At 45.4% G+C, this 22,724-nt stretch overlaps 1 protein-coding gene across 1 annotated transcript in view; it reads right to left on the bottom strand.

The window, feature by feature from the left end:
• The window catches only part of LOC147427042 (Clathrin adaptor complexes medium subunit family protein), a 110,338-nt gene extending 87,875 nt beyond the window's left edge, over window positions 1–22,463 (bottom strand). The window contains exon 1 of the mRNA XM_086498096.1: window positions 21,942–22,463. Within this exon, the coding sequence (XP_086354222.1) occupies window positions 21,942–22,024 (83 nt within the window). The 5' untranslated portion in view covers window positions 22,025–22,463. The remainder of the gene's footprint in view (window positions 1–21,941) is intronic.
• Between the last annotated feature and the right edge of the window lie 261 nt (window positions 22,464–22,724).

Raw genomic sequence — 22,724 nt, 5'->3', positions numbered from 1 at the left:
GCTCACACGGTAAGGTGGCCGGTTCAGTGGTGTGCTTCCAGGTATCAAATCAATGGTATGATCCTCAGGACGAGCTGGTGGCAACTCACCTGGCAGGCCCTCAGAAAAGCAATCGGCATGAGTGTGGAGAAAATCTTGGCGTTCTTTTTCGAGGTCAAAACATATTCGACCTTCAATCATCATTCAGTTCTCTCCAGAAAATCGAGTAAAGAAAGTGAATTTCATCAAGTACAATCTCTGTCTCCTTCATTTATCAAAGTCGATTTCTCAGCCAGATAGTCAACCACGGCGTTGTTCTTGTGGTACCAAGGGATTTCGAGGAGGACGTCACAAGCTCCTAAGGGCATTACGTAGAAGTCCTCGTGCCCTAAACACCCCTGCCATTGCAAACGATGTTTGCCAATGATCGGTCTAATGGAAACATCCCGTCTCGGTGCCGCTAGAACTGCCTCCGCCTGTGGCCTCAGTCTGTCAGGCGTAATTCCAAATCGAGACGCCAATTCAAGTGAAAATAAGTTGGCCTTGGCTCCTCCATCAAAGAGAAAGAGGGCTTCCTGATCTTTCACTTTGCCCCAAGTGCGGCAAAGTTTTGTACTTTCGTTCATCTGATTCGGTTCGGGCTCCACGCAATGTGGTACCAGTTCCATTTTCATTCGCCTTTTCTGCCACATTCCTCTGCTGCTCTAGAACTCTCTGGGCTGTCTTAGTCTGTTCTTATTGTGTCCTTCAGGGGCACTTTGCGGAGATGTGTCCAAATTCCCCGCAACCAAAACACTTCCCCTCTTTGAGATAGATAGCCCTTTCTCTAAGAGTCTGTCGAGGACGTGTATCTTTCTTTTCTTTGTCCTGGGAACTCTCTCTCTTTCTACTTTCATTGTGAGAGGTCTGTTGGGTTCTCTGAGTCAAGATCGCATCAGTGGGGTAAGTCAAATTTCCCGAATGTATCGCAAAATCCCGTTTCGCATGACCCATCAATTCTTGAATAGAATTCGACTTCTGTTTCAAGCAATAGTCTCGGATCTTTGTAAGAAGTCCGCAACAAAACCGCTCAATCTGTTCCTTAAAAGAGACCTTCATAAATGAAGAGGTTGGTAGAAAAGAGCTCCAAAATCTCTCGCAATAAGCGTCCAAAGAATCTCCCTTGGTCATCCGAAGATGATTCCAAGCAGTTAGTATATCTCATTCGTACTCCCAAGTCGGCCAAGAAGAACTACAGAGCCTTTTGAATTTCAACCATTTAACCGGAGCTTCCTACCTCAGAAAAAGAGTGGACCACCATGTTCGAGCATTTCCCTTTAGAGAAGGCTATGTCAAACTGTTGAATGAAGGCCAAAGCCCTCGAAGAATCTCGTAACCCAGAAAAGGATTCAAATTGAATCGATTGTCCACCTTCTTTAAATTCTTTTGTTTTCTTGCTCTTGAATTCAAGGAAGTCATATTGGTTGGCTTTGTAGAAGTGCTTCTTTTCAAGAGTGCTTGTCCATGTCTTTCTGCGAGTACAGGTTCCGCTTTTCTACACTCATCTGTCTTTTCGGCTTTCCTCCCTACCTGAGAGAAGCAATGGCCACACGCCATCTCGAGTAAATCTTATCAATCAGGTGTTTCTCAATGCCTTGGAGTACTTAATCAATCTGTTCACAGATATGTCAATCTGCAGTTGACGTTTGTACACGACGACGATGATGTCGACGACGACGATGATGGTGATTGTGACGATGACGACGATGGTATCGTTGTCAAGTCCGGGACTGCAATGACGATGATAAAGGTGCCGTCGTGAATATAGGGATCTGCGATGACGATGACGATGACGAAGGTGTCGTCGTCAAGATAGGGATCTGCAATGACGATGATGATGTCGACGACGACGACGTCAAAGCTGTAAACTGACAACACTAGATGCTCTGCTGGAGATCTGTTACTGTGGCGGTACTACGGCTTGGATCTGCAACCGCTTCGCAAAAACGCTGGCTGATCTGGCTGAAATCTGAAAACGCTAGCTGATCTGCTGAATTCTGAAAACGCTAGGCTGATCCAATACTAGATGGGGAATCTGGGAGGATCTGCAACCGGGTGGAAGCGAGTTCTGCGAGGCTAAAGCTGAAATTTGAAAACGTTGGGCTATCTGCTGAAAACTGAAAACACCAGGCTGAGGTGCTACCTGATTGCTGGGTGCATGCCTCCTTGTGTCCTTGCTTCTTCTGCTTCTACTGAGTGCCCAATGGGTTTCTTTTATAGATCTTTAGCAATTTGCCCTGCCTATTTTTTCCAACAAACTTACAAAAAGAATTCCAAAAGTCACTTTTAATAAAATGACTTATAGTAAAATGCCTGCATGATGAAATGATTGTTCTTGTTCAAGAGAGGGTATGCAACTATGACCGGCCTGGGCATGCACGTCCTGCCAAAGTGCCAGGCTCAGTCCTAAGCTAGGCTATGATTGATGCTAGACCATGGCAAAAGCGTCTCCAGGTGGCGCAAGTGAAGTGTGCACGTGACATAAAATGCACCTTCCCCACCCCTTTCCTTCACAATTGACGCAAGGCTCTCTCTTCTCTCCCTTGCTCTCAAGCTCTAACCTTGCTCTCAAGCCCCAAGCTCTACGGTCTACCCTCAAGCTCTCTAGCTCTCCCTCCCTTGCTCTCAAGCTCTACCCTCAAGCTCTCCAGCTCTCTTTCCCTTGCCCTCAAGGAGTAAAGCCTCTCTCTCAAGCTCTCTCTCTCAAACCCTGAAGGCTCAAGCTCTCTCTCTTTCTCGCTAAAAATTGCATTATTTGGGTGTTTTTTATGCCTCCCATCCCGCGTCGTTCCCATTCCAAACCCCTTACCGTTCCCTCGTTCCGCGGGAAGGCTCGTTGTCGTTCCCGTTCCACGTTCCGGGTAACTCTGCTCCACACAATGGGGAAAGCTAGGGATGACTGCGTGTCACAAACTGGTGACGTGGCTACTGGCATGAACATTCCCCACATGGCCAGCCCCAGACAAGGACTCCTGGAAATGCTCCTGCTGATGTGGCACTCCCGCAAAATCCGGAAAGCCTATTGTATCTGCTGACGTGGCAGCCCGCAAATTGCAGCGGAAATTGCGGAGGCTGAGTCTGCGGCAAATTTGCTTTTGGGGCCATCTTTTGCTTTATTGGCTCCACGCAAATTGGAAAGAGAGAGAGAGGAAACTCTTTGCTTTATTTTTGTGGCAGTATGGCTAGAGAGAGAGAACCTGCTTTATTTTTCAAAAGCTTTTGATTTTAAGCTTTTGGGACAACTTTTGATTTTAAGCTTTTGGGGCAACTTTTGGGCTCTGCTTTTGGCATCCCTTGTAATCTTTAAATATGCAAGCAAGGCCTCATAACTCAGAGCATTTGGATGCAGAGTTTGAGTGTAAGCGTCGGCCCGCACTCTTGTACTTTGAACACACATTAATACATAAAGAAATACCGAAAGGGGCGCCAGTCTTTGGGGCCAATATCTCTAGGCATAGAACTCCGTCAGGCCAATGTCGAATCAATTGTGAACTGTGAACTATTTTGAAGTGGTTATTTGAACTGTCGCGGTAGAATTCTTGACTTGGAGTGTCCAAGTCTGTTACAATGGTATCAAAGCACGGCCGATTTCTCTTCTACGGGAAATCCGATCCTTATTTTTTTCCGCGGCACATATGGCTTCAAGCAAAGATCAGTCGACTCCCTCTGCATCCGGAGATGCGGGAAGGGACGAAGATTCACGCGAGGAGTATGGCCCACCTCGGCCTACTCAAGCAAAGCTCAAAGAGATGAAGCGTCAACAATTGATCGGCGACGCAACAAAGATAATGCTCAATTTTGCGAAGGACCCAAAATTTGCAAAATATATGAGCGAGACCTCTTTCGATGAGGTGCACACGCAATGGAAGAAGACCACAGAGCGACCCCTCAAACCGGCTCTTAAGAAACCTCCTACGCCCAGGATGTACACAGAGCAAGAATTGGAAGAGGTGATTGATACACGAATTGCTCAGCTTTTTGACGCGCAAAACATAGATAAAAAGCACGACAAAAAGCAGAAGAAAGGCGCTGATTTCCTGGGTTATTTGGGTCGTCAGTCGACATTTGAAAAGGCAAGAAAGCAGAAGAAGCGTGTTAGATTTGAAGGAGTACCCAGTTCTTCTTCTTCTTCGTCTTCTTCTGACAATTCTTCTAGCTCATCTGACTCAAGCGAAGAAGACAGAAAAGGTAAAAAGCGAAGCAAAAAGCAAAGCTTCGGAAAGGCAAAGAAGCCAAAATCTCGCCCTGTGGTTGACAGTTCTACAGAGGGCTCGTCTTCAGATAGTTCGGACTCTGATGACAGCATCTTTTACGCAAAGAAGAAGAATTTTTACAAAGCCAACCAGTATGACTTTCTGGAAGATAAAAGCGAGAAAGTCCGAGAGTTTAAGGAAGGTGGACAGTCAACAAAATTTGACACTTTTTCTGGTTATAGAAATGCTTCAAAGGCCTTGTCTTTTATACAGCAGTTTGACATCCCTTTCTCTGGAGGGCGTTACTCAGAGCACTCTAAGATTCGGAGAGCTGCCTCTTACTTTAAGGGGAATGTCGAACTTGGTGGTCCACGCTTCTATTAAACAAAGACTGCGCCAGTTAAATGGCTGAAATTCAAGAGGCTTTTTATTTCTTCTTGGCTGACTCGAGAATATGAACGTGATATACGAACTGCTTGGAACCATCTCCGGATGACCAAGAAGGATACAGTGGACGCTTATTGCGAAAGATTCTGGAGCTCTTTTCTACCCGCCTCTTCATTTAAGAAGATCTTGTTCAAGGAACAGATTGAGCGGTTTACCTTGGGTCTACCTACAGAGATTCGAGACCACTGCTTGGAACAGAAGTCAACTTCCATCAGGAGTTGATGAGTCATGCGAAACGGGGTCTTGCCATTCACTCTGGCAGTCTGACCTACCCCACAGATGAGATCATGATGCAAAGAGCCGAACAGACTTCGAAAAATGAAACTAGAAAGAGAAAGAGCAACCCAGAACAGAAAGACAAGGATGCACGACCCAAGCTTACTCCTCAAGAGCGGGCTCGCTACATCAAGGAGGGGAAGTGCTTTGGATGCGGGGAAACTGGACATATCTCCGTGAAGTGCCCTAGAAGGCCAGAAAGAACAAAACGACAAGGACGACGAAAGGCCTGAGAGTTCGAGAGCAGCTTAGGAACGTGGAAGAAAAGGCAAGATGAAAACAGAACTAGTTCCAGATTGCGTGGGTACAGATCCCCAGCACGATAGACGAGAGTACAGAACTTTGCCGAGCTCGGGGCAAAGTGAAAGACCAGGAAGCCCTGATCTTCTTTGATGGAGGAGCCAAGGCCAACTTCATTTCACCGAATTGGCGGCGCGGCTCGAGATCACTCCCGATCGGATGGGGCCACTTGCGGAGACAGTTCTAGCGACACCCAGCAGGGACATAGCCATTACACCTGTCATTTGCAAACTTCGGGGTATTTGGGGCACGAGGACTTTTACATAATGCCTGTGGAAGGTTGTGATGTCCTCTTGGGAATTCCCTGGTACCACAAGAACAACGCCGTGGTCGACTATCGGGCAAGGAAAGCGACATTGACCACAGAGAAGGGGAGAACCATTGTACTTGATATTAAGGGCGAGTCTATCCCTATTGTATCGGCTTCGGCCATTTCTAAATTAATGAAATCCAATATGTTTGTTTACTCTATCTTTTTGAAAGAATTGAGTGATGAGGATAGAACAAATATGTCTGAACTTGATAAAGAATGCCAAGATTTTCTCCCCTCCCATGCCGATTGCTTCTCAAAGGGCCTGCCAGGCGAGTTACCACCTGCTCGTCTTGAAGATCATACCATTGAACTGATACATGGAAGAACACCACCGAACCTGCCACCTTACCGTGTGAGCCGAGCCAAGAACAAAGAGATTATGAACCAAGTGAAAGACCTCTTGGAAAAGGGTCTTTCCAGCCTAGTACTTCACCGTATTGCTCTCCAGTGTTGTTGGTTTTGAAGAAAGACGGATCTTGGAGAATGTGCATCGATTATAGAGCTCTCAACAAAATCACCATCAAGAACAGATTTCCGATTCCTAGAATCGACAATATACTTGACAGATTACAGGGATCCTCGTGTTTTAGCAGGATTGATTTAAAGAGTGGATATCATCAGATCCGAATCGCGCCAGGAGACATCTACAAGACAGCCTTTGGGACGACTTTTGGGTTATTTGAGTTTTTGGTGATGCCTTTTGGCCTTACCAATGCTCCTGCGATATTTAATCGGATGATGCACAGGATTTTTCGAGAGTATAGACTATTTGTTGGCACTTTCTTTGACGATATCATTGTTTTCTCCAAGAATGAGGCAGAACATAGAGATCATCTGCTTCAAGTCTTTCAGGCATTACGAGATCACAAGTTGTTGCTTAATGCAAAGAAAAGTGAATTTTTCCTACCGGAGAAACACTTTTTGGGACACATTGTGTCAGTAGCAGGAGTGCAGATGGATCCGGCCAAGATAGAGACTATCCGTGATTGGCCCGATTTGAAGAATGTCCATGAAGTTAGAAGCTTCTTGGGATTGTGTTCGTAGTACAGGCGATTCATTGGAAAGTTTGCAGAGGTTGCTTCCCCTTTGCATATCTTGACGCAGCAAGGAGTCCCTTTCTCGTGGGGATCCACAGAGGTGACTGCCTTTCAGACTTTGAAAGAGAAATTGACTACGGGACCAGTTTTGACTTTGCATGACTTGCAGAAGTCATTTGAAGTATATTGTGATGCTTGTGGTCGTAGTCTGGGTGCGGTCTTAATGCAAGAAGGCCATGTCATTGCTTACGAGAGCCGATTGTTCTCAAGACCGGAATTGACAGCACAAATTTATGAGAAAGAGCTTTTGGTGTCACGATTGTGACTTGTTACACTCTTCTTGATTCATTACAGATGCAGATGCGAAGTGTGACTAACCCAGGAGGACTCCTGTTCTCGAATGGTCACACCCCTTCGCCCAAAAGACATACCTCTTCGCCAAAAGCCACTCTCCTTCGACGACTGGTCACACCCCTTCACCATACGGATGCGACTCTTCCCCAATGGTTGCAGCTCTTCGCCGGAAGGATGTGTCTTTTCGCCGCCTAAAGTCATGTCTCTTCACAAAGAGACATGCCTCTTCACTGATGACTATTCAATGCCTATAAAAGGAACCCTTGTATCACACTTTCAATCAATCAAACACAGAGTCTTCTAAGTCTTGTTCAAAGTTCAGTTTCAGTTTCTTAAGTCTTAAACATGAGTTTAAGTACTTAATTAAGGATTAGCGACTAGAATCCTTACAGTGGTATCAAAGCAAATTTTTCCGGGGACCCGAAGGTTGTGAGCCTCTCACCCTCACCGGTACTCTCCCCCTTCCCGGAGTTGTATGGAAGCCGAAGAAAGATGGCCATGAGGTAATTTTTTTTTCTCAAACACATACATAAAGCTAAGCAGAAGATGGCAAAAAGCGTTGGTGTTGCGGCATACCAGTTGCACTTCTGGAGTAAGTCTCTCCAACAGTAGGTGACGCTTCGCGTGGATCTCCCTTGCGCATAAGCCGCGAGCCCATGCATCCACGCCGCCCCTTCACCCGGCAACTCGTTCACGGCAGCCCAAACATGGCAGCGCTGGCTGTTTTTCCAAGAGGCAGCAGCGTGCATTTTAAAAAGCCAGCAGCGCAGCGTTTCACATAAAAAAAAGCCAGCGCTGGATTTTTTTTAACCAAGGCCACCCTTTTACTTTAAAAGATTTTGGCCGGCCGCCCAACTTAATTTTAAGTGGGCACCCCTTTGTGGAAAAATTAAACAAAAAAAAAAAACCAAGAGGCCAGCGGCAGCCAGCGCAATGGCAAACAGCGCCATCATGAGAGAAATTCAGCGCACCCTCTTCTGCTAACTTCCAACGCCACCAATTCTGGCTATCAACAGACGCGCACGTGGGCTTGTTCAGAGTCATGGACGACGATGCCTTCGACGTTCCCGTCAATTTTCTCTCGTACATAGACGAGGTACCCGAAGAAATATTGCCAGAAAATCCTCCTCCGGCTCCCTAAGTGATAATTATACCAGATACCCCCGAAGCAGAACCCGTACCCGAACCGGAACCCGCATTCGAACCAGAAGTCATTCTTATTTCGGATTCCCCGTCTCCAGTTCCAGTTCCAGAGGAAAGACAGGTTCCCGACTTCATTCCGGCACCCGAGCCTGCTCCTGTACCTACATTACAGCCAACAGTGTTGCCCCAAAATTACCTGGTTTATGTCACTCATCGGCATGCCTCGCGCTCACAGGGCTGGGTGGTGTGGCATATCATCGTTACATGCGAGCCTCTTCATTTGCCACACTACGAGCACATACTGAGCCGGTACCCCCACTTGGCCTATTCTCTAACGGAATGTCGCGTGGATTCAGTAAACGATATCATTTCCCAGCAGCCTTTAGTTCGGGTTCACAGCAAGTTACAGCTTCAGGACTACACGCCTTTGACGCCAGACAACACACCTCCTATCGACGAGGTGGAAGATATCGAGGATTCGGATCTTGGACCAAATTTCTTAGAGGAGTGGGACGCAGCATCAGCAGCAGCTTCACCTTTTTACGGCAACCACACCTCTCCAGCTTCTCCGAGATATTCCCTCTGAGCCGTCAGAATGTCAGAGACAGGCAGTGCTGCACCAGCCGATCCGATAGCCATCCTCAGAGAACAGATGTCCGTCCTCCAGGAGGCCCTATCCACCGGTCTTGCATCGATGACCGCACGTTTGGATGTCCTGCACGCCTTTTCTTCTTTGAGGACGCAGCCAGCTACCCATTCAGTTTCTTCGGTAGCAGAGTCAGTTCCTGAGCAAGTCGACGCTCCGGAACCAGAGGTAGACAATCCTGAATTGAAATATCTTTTTAAGATAATAAACACAGCACAAAAAAAGAAGATAGATGCAAAGTTGCCCGAGCCATACAACGGTCGCCGCGATAAGCGCGTGCTGGACCATTAGCTTTTCAAAATGGAGGTCTACTTTTCAAATACTCATCTCATTGAAAGCAAGAAAGTTGCTTTGGCTAGCTCTCTACTAAAGGATACTGCATTCCTTTGGTGGCGTCGCCGCATCAAAGATGGAAAAATCACCGCTACTTGGGACAAATTCCGGCGCGTTCTTTGCAAGGCTTTTGAGCCTGCAAATGCCGATTTCCACGCCCGGTCTTCTCTCCGCCACCTGAGCCAAACTGGCTCCTTGGTCGCGTACATCTCAGAGTTTCAGAAATTAACTCTTGAGATAGAGACACTCAGTCCTTCCGACAAACTCCACAGTTTTGTTAACAGACTTGAGCCTTCCCTGCGAGATGATGTCCATAAATTTAACCCTGCCACACTGGATGCTGCAATCGCTTATGTTGAGCGTCTTGGTGACAATCGGCGCCCACTCAGAAGTTTCCTTCCTGGTGATCGAGTTTCCAATTCTGCAAGCTCTTCACAACGTAATTACCAAGGACAAGGTGGTCAGAATCAGCGTTCTTTCTCATGAGCTCACTCTTCGAGACAATACTCTGCTTGACAAACTTCTTTCCGACCCCAATCTTCTGGACAAGCAGCCACTTCCAGAGCCTCCTCTTCGGCAAATAATCAGAATCGACGAAACCATCGTCCCAATCATAGAAGGAATGGTCGTCGTGATTTTCGGCCGAATACATCCTCTGGACAGCAATCCTCTTCATCAACTCCTTCAACCTCCAACTCCAACCGTACAGGATTAGGTACAATTTGTCATGGAGATCACAGATGGTATGAATGCCCCAAGAAGCCAAATCCTTCAAATCCTCGCCAGAATTCTCACATGGAGACCACAATTGCAGAACCTATCCACAGCCAACCTCCTGTCCCAGACAAAGGCAAACAGGCAGCACGTTGTGTTCGAGTTTCCAAGGTTGTAAGTGCCTTAATGATGAATGCTCGGAATCACGTTACTACTCCAGTGGATCTTTCGAATCAGGTTCTCAGCCTCCTTGGCTTTGTTGGCAAGCAGCCAATCAACGTTCTTGTGGACAGTGGGTGTTCTACTAATTTCGTCAGCACATCTTTGATTACTAAATTGCGCCTTCAAACTCAACCTAGTGAGGCAATAGAACTTGCTGATGGTTCCTTCCTCGAGTGCAACAAAAGGATTGAAAAGCTGGATTTTCAGATACAGGATTACCAAGATCAGCTTGGTTTTTCAGTTATGCCCTTGTCACATTACGACTTGATCCTTGGTCAATCTTGGTTATTTCAGTATGATCCAATAATCAGTTTCAGAGATCACTCAATTCGGCTCTTTCACAAGCAACAGGAAATAGAGCTTCGTGGTCTTTTCAGTGCCAAACCCATTATATTGGTTTCTGCTTTACAAGTCAAACGGCTAGTTCGAAAACGTGATTGTGCTACTGCCTTAATCATGTTCAGAGATGTTAAACCCGGTGCAGAAGAAGCAGAAGTTAAATCCTCCTCAAATATTGCCTATTTGCAGCAACCCTTCTTTCAACCACATTTGGACTTGTTTCCCGACGAGCTACCAACAACTTTGCCTCCTCGGCGTCCCGAGGATCATCCCATTGATTTGATCCCCGGCCAACCTCCACCAATTCGAGCCCCTTATCGAGTTTCATACTCAGAGTCTCAAGAGATACAGCGGCAGCTAGAAGATTTGTTGGATAAGGGTCATATTCGCCCAAGCAAAAGTCCCTTTGGAGCTCCTGTTCTGTTGGTCAAAAAGAAGGATGGATCTATGCGTCTTTGCATCGACTATTGTGCTTTGAATAAGTTGACGATCAAAAACAAGTTTCCCCTGCCTTGCATTGACGAGTTATTTGATCAGTTACTGGGAGCAAAGATCTACTCCAAAATTGATCTAAAATCAAGGTATCACCAAATTCGCATTCGTATTGGTGATGAGTACAAGACAGCTTTTCGCACAAAGTATGGTTACTATGAATTTCTGGTATTACCATTCGGGTTAACCAATGCCCCGGCCTCTTTCATGACGCTGATGAACGAAATATTCGGACCATACTTGGACAAGTTCGTGATTGTGTATTTGGATGACATTTTAGTTTTCAGTCGAACAATGGCTGATCACAAGGAACATTTGAAGCTTGTCTTCCAAGTTTTGCGAACCAATGTGCTATACATCAATAAGAAGAAAAGTGATTTCTTCAAGAATCGGGTGGAATACCTTGGTCACATTATTTCTGCCAGTGGCGTTGCAGTCGATCCCAAGAAAATACACGTCATAGTGGATTGGCCTTTACCGCTCACCATCTCAGATGTGCGCTCCTTTTTGGGACTTGCAAACTTTTATCATACCAAGGTCCACAAATTCTCCGACATTGCAACTCCTTTGACTGAGCTTACCAAGCAGGATAAACTTCAATGGACTGAAGAAGCAGAACAATCGTTCAAAGCCCTTAAACATGCCTTGACGACAACTCCAGTTTTGGCTATTGCAGATCCTACTCAACCTTTTCAGGTCATGACCGATGCCTCAGATCGTGCTTCTGGAGGTGTTCTTATGCAGAATGAGCGTGTCATTGCTTTTGACAGCCGCAAATTTTCAGCCATACAAATGAGATACCCAGTTTATGACAAGGAATTTTTAGCCATTGTTCATGCTTACCGCACTTGGAAACATTATCTTCTTGGCACAGATTCCGTGGTGCAGACAGCAAGGTAGGATCCGTACGTACGTACGGATCCATATGGTAACGTACGTCCGTACAGTACGGTACCGGGATCCGTACTGTACAAAAAACAAAAAAAAACAAATTTCCCCTTCGCGTTTTTGGATTTAATTTCGCCTCTGTTTTGGGGGTTTGGGCGCCTGGTTATTGAGACAAAGTGAGTTTGGGCGCCTGTTTATTGCAAACTATTGACTACAGAGTACTACAGAGAGTTTGGGCGCCTGTTTATTGCAGACAGAGCTCTGCAAACTCACCTGCAGAGCAACCTTGTGCGCGGTGAAGGTAAGTGCTCGTCCTCGCGAGTCTCTCCCGTCTCCCTCGCGCATACCTTGTGTGTTTCTCGCAATAGCATCAATGTTTTTGTTCACCAAGCTATAGGTACACCATGCCTCGCAAACCCAACCCAGTCTGGGGCACACACACCACTGTCATTGCGGTGGTAAATACAGGAGGGCAAGCAGGATTAGGAACACGTACTTGGGCCTGCAAATATTGTGGAAAACAGAAGACAAGTACGGTGACGCGTGTGTTGAGGCACCTTACTAGCATCGACACTACTGGCCAGTGCGGATGACTCGCCTTGGATTGTCTATTTATGACAGCCTTGGATAGTAGAACAGTGAGCTAATATCCTAGAAGTGATACTTATGAATTTATTATCAAGTACGGACCGTATTGTAGGTTTTTGACGTTTTCGAAAAAAACCTTACGAATTTTACGTACCTTACCACTCAATCCATTCGGTACTACGTACAGTACGTACCGAACACGTACCGTACCTTACGTACCTTTCCACCTTGGCAAACAGATCATCAATCATTGACATACATTTTTACTCAACCGGCGATGAATCCTCGTTAAGGACGATGGGTTGAGTTCTTGACAAATTTTCATATGATTATTCAATACGTGTCAGGCCTTGCAAATGCAGTTGCAGATGCCTTAAGCCGTCTTCCTCGAGCCATCAACTTTGCCATTTCCGGTGTGCAGATGGAGATACCTGCTTGTTTCAAGCATGAGTATTTGACAGATCGAGATTTTGGGGATGCATTTCAAGCCCTTAAATCCTCTACTCCGACTCCTGCAGAGATGAATATGTTTGCAGCTTACACCATTGTCAATGACTTGCTGTATTACATTGATCGCATTTGTGTTCCACAAAATACACCATTGCGGAAAATTTTGATCCAAGAACATCATGAAGTCCCTTTTGCTGCTCATCCAGGCATCAACAAGACAGACAGATTGTTATCTGCAACATATTTTTGGCCACAAATGCAGCAAGATGTTATCAAGTTTGTCAAAGCTTGTCATTCCTGTCAAACAATGAAGGCCTCTCGACAACTTCCTCAAGGGTTACTTCATCCTTTGCCCGTACCTCAAGAAAGATGGGAAAGTGTCAGTATGGATTTTATCACTACATTGCCTCATTCTCAAAAAGGCAATGCACAGATTCTCGTAGTGGTGGATCGGTTTTCAAAGATGGCACATTTTATTCCTTGCAAGAAAGCTGCCTCGGCACCAGACGTTGCGCAATTGTTTGTGCAACACATTTTCAGATTACATGGATTACCAAAGTCTATTGTTTCAGACAGAGATCCAAAATTCACAGGGCATTTTTGGACATCCCTTTTCAAATCCCTTGGTACAAATTTGTTATTCAGCTCAGCATACCATCCTCAAACTGATGGGCAGACAGAAAGAGTGAATCAAATTTTGGAAGAAATGCTTCGACATTACATACAAATTCGATTGGGATGATGGGAAGAGTATTTGCCACTTATAGAGTTCGCATACAATAACTCTATCCATTCAGTAACTGGCATGACTCCATTCCAAGCAGCTTATGGGCATACTCCTCTTATACCGACAAACTTTATTCTTCAACAGAAAGTAACTCTAGCAGATCAGTTGGTTCAAGAAATGCAAGATGTACTTATTCAAGTACGTGACAAGTTGGTTCATGTCCAACAAAAGTACCAGAAACAAGCCAATAAGCATAGACGACATGCAGATTTCCAAGAGGGAGATTTGGTTTTATTATATGTGGCACCTCATCGCTACAAAACTGTGAAATCGGTCTTTCCAAAGTTGCGCCCTCGCTTCTATGGACCTTTCAAAATAATCAACAAGTACTCGGTTGTCAGTTACAAATTGGAACTTCCACTCTCATGGGGAAAACTTCATCCAACTTTCCACATTTCTTGGCTCAAACAATACATACAAGGAGATTCGCCAATTCCAGACTTATCTTCTTATGTACCAAAAATTGAAGATGAACACATAATTCTTGTTCTAGAAAAGATTCTTGATGTAAGACAAAAAGAAACAAGACGAAAGATCACAACAGAATTTCTTGTCAAGTGGATGGATCTTGATGAGTCAGACTCAACTTGGCAGACGGATGAAGATATGCAGCAGTATCCAAACCTCCTTCAAGAATTCTTTGAAAAGCGGACGACTTTCATCTAAACACGGGGTTTTAATGTAAATGGGAGGGAATGTCACGATTGTGACTTGTTACACTCTTCTTGATTCATTACAGATGCAGATGCGAAGTGTGACTAACCCAGGAGGACTCCTGTTCTCGAATGGTCACACCCCTTCACCCAAAAGACATACCTCTTCACCAAAAGCCACACTCCTTCGACGACTGGTCACACCCCTTCACCGTACGGATGCGACTCTTCACCCAATGGTTGCAGCTCTTCGCCGAAAGGATGTGTCTTTTCGCCTAAAGTCATGTCTCTTCACAAAGAGACATGCCTCTTCATTGATGACTATTCAATTCCTATAAAAGGAACCCTTGTATCACACTTTCAATCAATCAAACACAAAGTCTTCTAAGTCTTGTTCTAAGTTCAGTTTCAGTTTCTTAAGTCTTAATCATGAGTTTAAGTACTTAATTAAGGATTAGCAACTAGAATCCTTACATTTGGTGGTTATCCATGCTCTTACTCAATGGCAGCACTACATACTCGGAGCAGATTTTACTGTCTTACAGACCATTAAAGTTTATGCTACTTCTTGTCACAATAGCAACTATCGAAAAAGTAGATGCGGTGGGCGAACATCTTGTCACAGTTTCACTTCCAAATTGTCCATGTTCAGGGACAGGAGAATTTGGTGGCAGATGCTTTGTCTAGGAAGCCGTGGATTCTTGCTATTTCCGTGATACATCATGGGAGCTTCGAGGATGTGGTCGACCAATATGCCACAGATCCAAATTTTGCACGTTTTCACACGGATACGGGATGGGGAGACAGTAGCAGGATATTCCATTCGAGATGGCTACTTGATGAGGAAAACCATGTTGTGTGTTACACAGCCGTTGAGGGAAAAGATTATGACTGAATGCCATTGTCCGCCTTTTAAAGGCCACCGCGGCATTGCTACCACCATGAAAAGGGTAGAGAGATACTTCCTTTGGCCAAGACTCCAGAAGGATGTGGACGAGTTTGCACGACGGGTTGCTGATGGTAAACACACACCTTCTTGGGATAAATTCCGGCATGCTATTCGCAAGGCGTTCGAACCTGCCAATGCGGAATTTCTTGGTTCTTGGGTTCTTGAGGGTCTTGAGGGTCTTGAGGTTCTTGAGGTTTTCTTTTGCTTACAAACCTGTGTTTGAGAAGGATCTTCTCTTCACCCGAGTTCTACTCTTTTCCGCGGGCGCATCCCTTGGCGGCCTTGCGCTCACACCAAGGTTGCTTTTTACCACCTCACGTCGATTGGCCAGCCGCTAAGTACACGGTCCGCTCTCAATGAGTGAAAAGAGACACAAGGGGAGGCTGGACAAGCCCTTCTTTCTTGGGATTCCTGTCACTCTTCAAAAAACACGATTAGGAATCGACACACCCAAGTGAACTTGGGTTCGTGCGACCTCAACAAGTTTAAAAAAAAATTATGTGGTTCTTGTGGTTCTTTCCTTGAGTGATACAGAACACTGCCAAAGCTCTGATACCAATGTTAGGTGCAACGGAATGAATGTTTGAGCTTTGCTCAAGATGAGTGCTCCAAACTGTGCTCAAGGTTCCTTTAGTTCTTACGGAAGGGAGAGCCTTCCGTTCTTAATGGAAAGTGCTATGATCACAAACAAAGTAAATGGACATTGTGCATGCAAGTGTATGAGACTGAGAGATAGAGAGAGAAGAGAGATACGACACCAGAGACGACGTAAAACCCTCCTCCGAAGGCCCCACTCTCGTCGGCGAGAGTGGTCTACTTATTGATTGCACAAAGTGGTACAATGCGAATGCAATGGACTGATGCAACTTGGGACTATGCCGATGACGACGACGGCGATGACGACGACAACTTTAGGGCTGAAATCTGTGATATTCTAACTGCTGAATTTCGGGGCTGTTTCGGTGGCTGAAAATGACTGTTCTGGCTGCGTTTTCGAGGGCTGAAAATGGCTATCTTCTGCAACCAACTAGGGCTGAATCTGCTGCAAATCTTAACTGTTGAAAGCGCTGCTCATCTGCTGCGATAAGGGCTGAAAACCAAAAACGCTGGGCTGCCTGCTAGCGTTAGTGAAAACGCTGGCTTGTCTGATGTGCTGGCGATGGTCAAGATGAAAAACGCCAGGGTTCAGGGGGAGGTGTGGGCGATGAGGGAAATTTGCAAACGCTAGGGTCAGGGGGACTGTTGGTGGCCAAGCAATGTTGAAAACGCCAAGGCTAGGGGAGGTACTGATGGAGAAAACGCTAGGGTGAAGGAGATGCTGGCGGGAAGGTGCTTGAGGGGTTCTTGCTGAGAAGGTGCCTGTTGAGCAGGAAACTCCTGCTGCCTCTTCTGCCAGAAAGTGCTAACTTGGGTTTGCTTATATATTAACTTAGCAAAATTGCCCTACCTACTTTTGTTGGGAAGTCACTTAAAAATAATAAGTGAAAAATGTCAAAAATATGGAAAATAGGCTAAAATCACTGGAAAAATCCCCTAACTGATTCTAATGGATTCTGAAGGCAATACTGATGATCATGTTGTGTGCAACCAAAGGATATGCATCTACACTAAGTGACTCGGCATGCACGGTCTACGAATAGACTCACAAAAGTGCAAGATCACTTCTAATCTAGACTGATTGGACTGACTGAACCCTGATCATGATGTAGCTTGTCCACAGACACATAGGGTTGAATGTGTCACGTGACACACTGTGCGTGAAGGTGCATGAGACTGAGAGATAGAGAGAGAAGAGAATACGACACCTGAGATGTTGTAAAACCCTCCTCCGAAGGCCCCACTCTCGATGGCGAGAGTGGTCTACTATTGATTGCACAATCTAATACAAGATGTCGATGAGAGTCTAAATGGGACTATGTTGAGGTCGACGGTGGTGCCAACGATCACGAGACTAGGGTTGAAAACTGAAAGCTGCGATGGCGACGGCGACGACGACGCTATCTGCTACTGTGACTTTGTGTGCAACAAACGCTGTCTTTCTTTCTTGGAATCGCTGGATCTCTGCTCTTCTGTCTGCTGAATTTGCTGCCCTAAAACGCTGATGTTGTCCTTGTCAAAAACGTTGGTCCATGCTGATCTATGGCTGTTTCAAACGCTGATCATAGGCTGCAAAAATGCTATGATGCAGGTGCTAAAATGCTGGTGGAAAACGCTAGGCTGCTGGCTGAAATGCTAGTGTAGGAAACACCAATTGCAGGGCTGGAAAAACGCTGAGTAGGCTGGTTCAAAAACGCTGAAATGCTGAGTCTTTTGCTTGCTGAAATCTCTTGCTGAAAACGCTGGCCTGAGGTGGTCCAAAACGCTAGCATGCATGAGGATTTGTGGCTGAAATCGCCAGGGCTTCCTGAGGTTGGTCTTGCTTGAGAAGGTGCCTGTTGAGCAATGCTCCTGTTGCCTCTTCTGCCAGAAAGTGCTAACTCTGGTTTGCTTTTATATTATCTTAGCAAAATTGCCCTACCTAGTTTCCAACAAAAGTCACTTAATAAATAAGTGAAAAATGTCAAAAATAGGGAAAATAGGTCTAATGCTCTGGAAAATTCCCCTGATTGATTCTGATGGGAATGTTGATGATCATGTAGTGTGCAACCGGAGGATATGCATCTAATCTAAGTGTCTAACTGAACCCTGGTCATGCTGTAGCTTGTCCACGGACACATGGATGTGTCACATGACAAGTGAGGCCCAAGGATCCTTATAAACTTAAAAGAGGCGCCCAAAAGCATCAGTTCTAAAGCACTTACACCCAAAAGCATCTGCTCTCCAAAAATTCAGGAATGAACTCCCAAAATCTCTCAACAGAAAAGTGAGAAATGTTGTTTTGGTATTGTCTGAACCTCCGAACGACGCAGACGGGATGTCAGGGGAACGTTTCGTTGTATGTTGGAAAACCTTCGAACGACGCAGACGGGATGTCTGAAGAGCGTTTGGTTGTATGCTCGAAACCTCCGAGCGACACAAGATGCGGTATGGGGAGCGTTTGGTTGTATCGGTCCTCTGAGCTCATGGCTCGGATCTTTTTAGGTTATTTGCGGGGGGAGTGACAAGGTAGTCGTTGAGTAGCTTCATACCGCATACCGTCTGTCTCGGAGGAGTGCTTAGTGGCGCTGTTCGTTGTGTCTTGTAACATGCATATGTGGGCATTTGTGTTGCATTGTGATGTGCCAACCACTGAATATATTCCTAATTGGGTGAGATTGCCTGGTGAGATTGCCTAGGTATGTAATTTTAGTGCATCAAGACACCCATTACAGATCAGCGCGGTCTGGGTGTGATGGCTAATTTTGCTACGTCAGAATATCAGGAGCTTCGATCTGAAATGAGAAAAACTCCTTATTGGATGAGATTTTCTCAGAAGCCAGTGACCCCAAATATCAAGAGCTCCAATCTAGAATGAGAAAACTAATTGTCCCTTGGAATGATCCTCGGAAATTTTTTTGAACGAACTTGAGTTGTTTTGCAGATATACGGTAGTCGTAGACGATTACTTTCTTTAAAGAAGGGGGGATGTCACAGACTGCTAATGTGTGAAGAACGAAGCCAAATGAGAAAACTAATTGTCCCTTGGAATGACCTCGGAAATTTTTTTGAACGAACTTGAGTTGTTTTGCAGATATACGGTAGTCGTAGACGATTACTTTCTTTAAAGAAGGGGGGATGTCACAAACTACTAATGTGTGAAGAACGAAGCCAACCTGCACATCCTCGCCAAGGGGCCTAAACCCTAGAAGCAGTAGAAGAAGCACGAGTTCTCACCAACTTGCACATCCTCGCCGAGTGGGCCAAGCAATTAAAGAGTTCCCAGTTATAAGTTTACCAACGTATGGGACCCCATCCGATGGGGCCCAAGTGACCTAAAGACATTAAAACAAAGCAAGACCCACTCACACACACACTCACTTTCCTGCATGAAGAGCTGATGATGTGGCAAAGGTTGTACGAACTGCCACGAATCGCACTGCAGACTACTGACATGGCAGGTGTTCGCAATTCCGTGTTTTACGCTAATGATGTGGCAGTTGTACAAATTTCCGTGAAACATGCAGACAGCTTTTGGCGCTAGTGCTTTTGGGACCAAATGCTTTTAGAAATAGAAGCTTTTCATGCAACTGCTTTGAGAGGCCAAGGGCCTTTAAAGTTTAAATATGTGCCATGGGCTCGCCCCCTCTCTCACATCTACGCGTGGGAGTGCATAGGAGAGAGTATCGGCTTGTACTCAGTTGAAGCAATATAAAGAAATACTGAAAGGGGCGCCAACATTTGGGGCCAGTGCTCTCTTGGGATGAAACTCCACCACTGTAACAAACTTGGACACCCCAAGTCTAGATTCTGTCGCGACACAGCAGAGATTTCTTAAACCAATTCACAAATTACGAGAGGCGACACGGCCCGGCGCAGTTCCGTGCCAAGAGAGATTGGCCCCAAAGACTTGGCGTCCCTTTCGATATTTCTTTTATATTAATCTGTGAGCAAAGTACAACTTCTCGCAGGTGCTCGCTCTCAGACTCTCTGTCCAGATGCTCTGAGAAGTAAGCCCCCTTCGGCCACTTATAAAGATTACAAGGGTTGCTAAAAGCAGAGCCCCAAAAGCATTAAAACTCAAAAGCAATGCTTCCCAAAAGCAACTTGACCAAAATCTGCCAACAAAAAGCAGCGGCGCTAATTGCAGAAATCCGTATAGCCAAGCCACGTCAACGTAAAACGCGGAAGTCCATACACTTTGCCACGTCAGCACTATCAGCGCAGAATCCGAAAATTCGTGGCACTCTTACCACGTCAGCCTACCGTACTGCTCTGTCCGTACGGCAGGGACTGCCACGTCATCAATTTGTGACAGCCACTCCCCGTCTCGTGTCTCTCTCTCTCTCTCTCTCTCTCTCTCTCTCTCTCTCTCTCTCTCTCTCTCTCTCTCTCTCTCTCTCTCTCTCTCTCTCTTTTCGTTCTTGGTCCACATCTCCTTGTTTGCTCCAATTATAGCCCTCTAATGGTCCTCTTATGGCCTCCTTCAGTGGTTCCCTTGGCGATGTCAGTTGCTTCTTTGCTAACATCTTCATCATCGATTACTCCCTCCCTTCTCTTTTCCCATAGCCCTTGCTTTCAGATGGTACCGATTGACACGCTTAGCCCGACTTTGAGTCATTGCCATGGCAGCCATTCCTTACTCCACATCACCATTGGTGGCTTTTTGGTGTTCTTCGTCCTTGGCATGCAGCTGCAGAGTGACCCTTTGGTGGAAGTTCCTATCTTTCATGTGGCTAGTTGTTTACAATTTTATAGATGTCGCCTTTGGCCTTGCTTTGTGAACAATTTGGTACTTGCCCTCAGAATCGGCATCCTAATAGAAATCAGTTCCTTTTCCTTGCCAAAAAGAATAAAAGATTGGAGTCAAGGTGTCCACCAGATCAGAGGCCAGCATGTGTCTTCATTGCTTCTTCCCCTACCTATTCTAACACGGGCAGCCCCCCAAGGATAGGAAGCACCCTTGCATTTCCTTCCCAGAATAGGGGACAAACCACGATGCCTCTAGTTAGAGTGAGAGGGTGTGATACTAAAGAGAAGTGAGAAAAGGTCAATTCACTATAAGTTTTTTGTGCAACTCAAAAAGAGAGAGGAAATTGCTTTCGCTGGGGAGCCCAAAATTGGCGCTGATTCCTTGGATGTGGTCTATGGTCTGACACATAGATCCGATAAAATGCTTAGATCTCCTCTCGAAAAGCAAATGCTTTATTGGAGAGCAGCTATTTGAATAAAAAGCTTTTGAGAACCATCTTTGTTCTTGTGCACTACGCTTGTCTCCAGTGCAACTTTTCGTCAATCCGATATTTTGATCTGCCTATGAGATATTCCCATCTCAATGCCTAGTCACCCACCTTGTGACGCACCAAGAATTCTCATACTTTGATACCTTCCAAAACTTACAAAACCATTTCCTTAGCGGTCCTTGAATCACCCATAGGAGGACGCATTAGAAATGTTCGGCCCAGGTGGTCGGAAACCCCTATGAGGCTTTATTCACTCATCCGAGGAGGTGACACGCCAAGAATACCGTGGCCTATCAAAAAATTCCTTGCGTAATTCTCGTCATTCCTCTAGGATGACGCGCTAAAAATATATGTTTTGAGGATGGTCTCAGGGATATCCTATCTGCAATGCTCTAGTTCATCTGAAGGATGGCGCATCAGGAATATTCTCTCACTTATAGATCTGAGAAAAAGAAGAACTCCAACATATCCATAGGACTTAAACACTCATTCATCCTCTTTTCATCAAAGTGCATTGGCAGAAAATTTCCACAGTTGCAATGACCAACAAGATATCAAACAATTTCTTTGCAATCCCCTGAATTGCATGGAATGGTATAACATGTGCATACAAACATTTGCGCTCAGTTATGTAAGCATGAATCAAATCATTCTGCCTACTCAGATACATTCTTCTTCACGTTGAACAACTTTTTGGAGCTGGCCAAACAGTTGCAAAACCATTAAAAATGTGAAGCTAGATGTTGCTTTAAGTGCAAATTGGCTCTACTATTTTGCAAAACAGACAACATGGTGCATGTGGACCCGTTTAAAGTGAAAACCACAAGTTCGCAAATACATTTGCACAAGCACTCAGATGCTAGATTGCTAAGAGGACTAGGTAAAGACCCATGAGTTCTATGTCTTCTTGATAATACAATGAACAGCTAAGATCTGCACATCAGTGTTGTGCAATGAATGATACATAGATAGAGATGTACCCGACATCATCACGATACAGACGGTTGATGAGAATGTCCCCTCTTAGATTCAAGAAGTAGATGGCGGAGGCAGCCACTGGCATTTTCGTTGAAATCAAAGTTGCTTTATCTGCTGATTATCCTCAACCTGCTTTGTGCCTACTCAAGTAAAAATCTCCATGGTTCTTGCACTCGGATCTTAGTTATCCTGGCAGCCCACTAAGGGTTCCTTTGCAATCCATTCAGCAAACCTGAAGATCGCGAAAATACCTTTGTCTCCCTGTTTGATGCGTCTTAAAAACGCACTGTGACTGTGAGGGCGTGCGCCGGTACCTTTCTATGTGCCTCTGTGTGTGTGTGTGTGTGTGTGTGTGTGTGTACGCGCGCGCGCGAGAGAGAGAGAGAGAGAGAGAGAGAGGACGGCTTCGCTTCAGCACAAATCCAGGAGACGACAGCAGCTAAACCCAAACGAGACTTTTCTAAGGTTCATTTTTCAGATCATTCCGTTTGAACAGAAAGAACAACCGGTGTGCAAGGGAGAAGAGAAATAATTGTACAACTCGTATTATTTAAGGTTCCGGAATGCAGGCCCTCCCTCGAGCTAAACACACACCTAGGGTGGTCTCGCTCGCTCTTATCAACAGGCCGAAGGTGGGTCATTGGCAACCGCTATGCGGCCATTGATATAGTCCTTAATCATGTACCTTTAAGCGTGTTAAGTCTATTCTAGACATACCAACTTATCTTTTAAAGTACTTAGGAAATGTTTAAAAATACCTAGTAAAGACGGTATAAAAAGACATG

Source organism: Adiantum capillus-veneris, chromosome 24, assembly GCF_014529385.1.
Source record: "Adiantum capillus-veneris isolate H3 chromosome 24, ASM1452938v2, whole genome shotgun sequence".
NCBI lineage: Eukaryota > Viridiplantae > Streptophyta > Polypodiopsida > Polypodiales > Pteridaceae > Adiantum > Adiantum capillus-veneris.
Note: the sequence above shows the minus strand (reverse complement) of the source record. Positions and strands in the feature narration are given on the sequence as shown.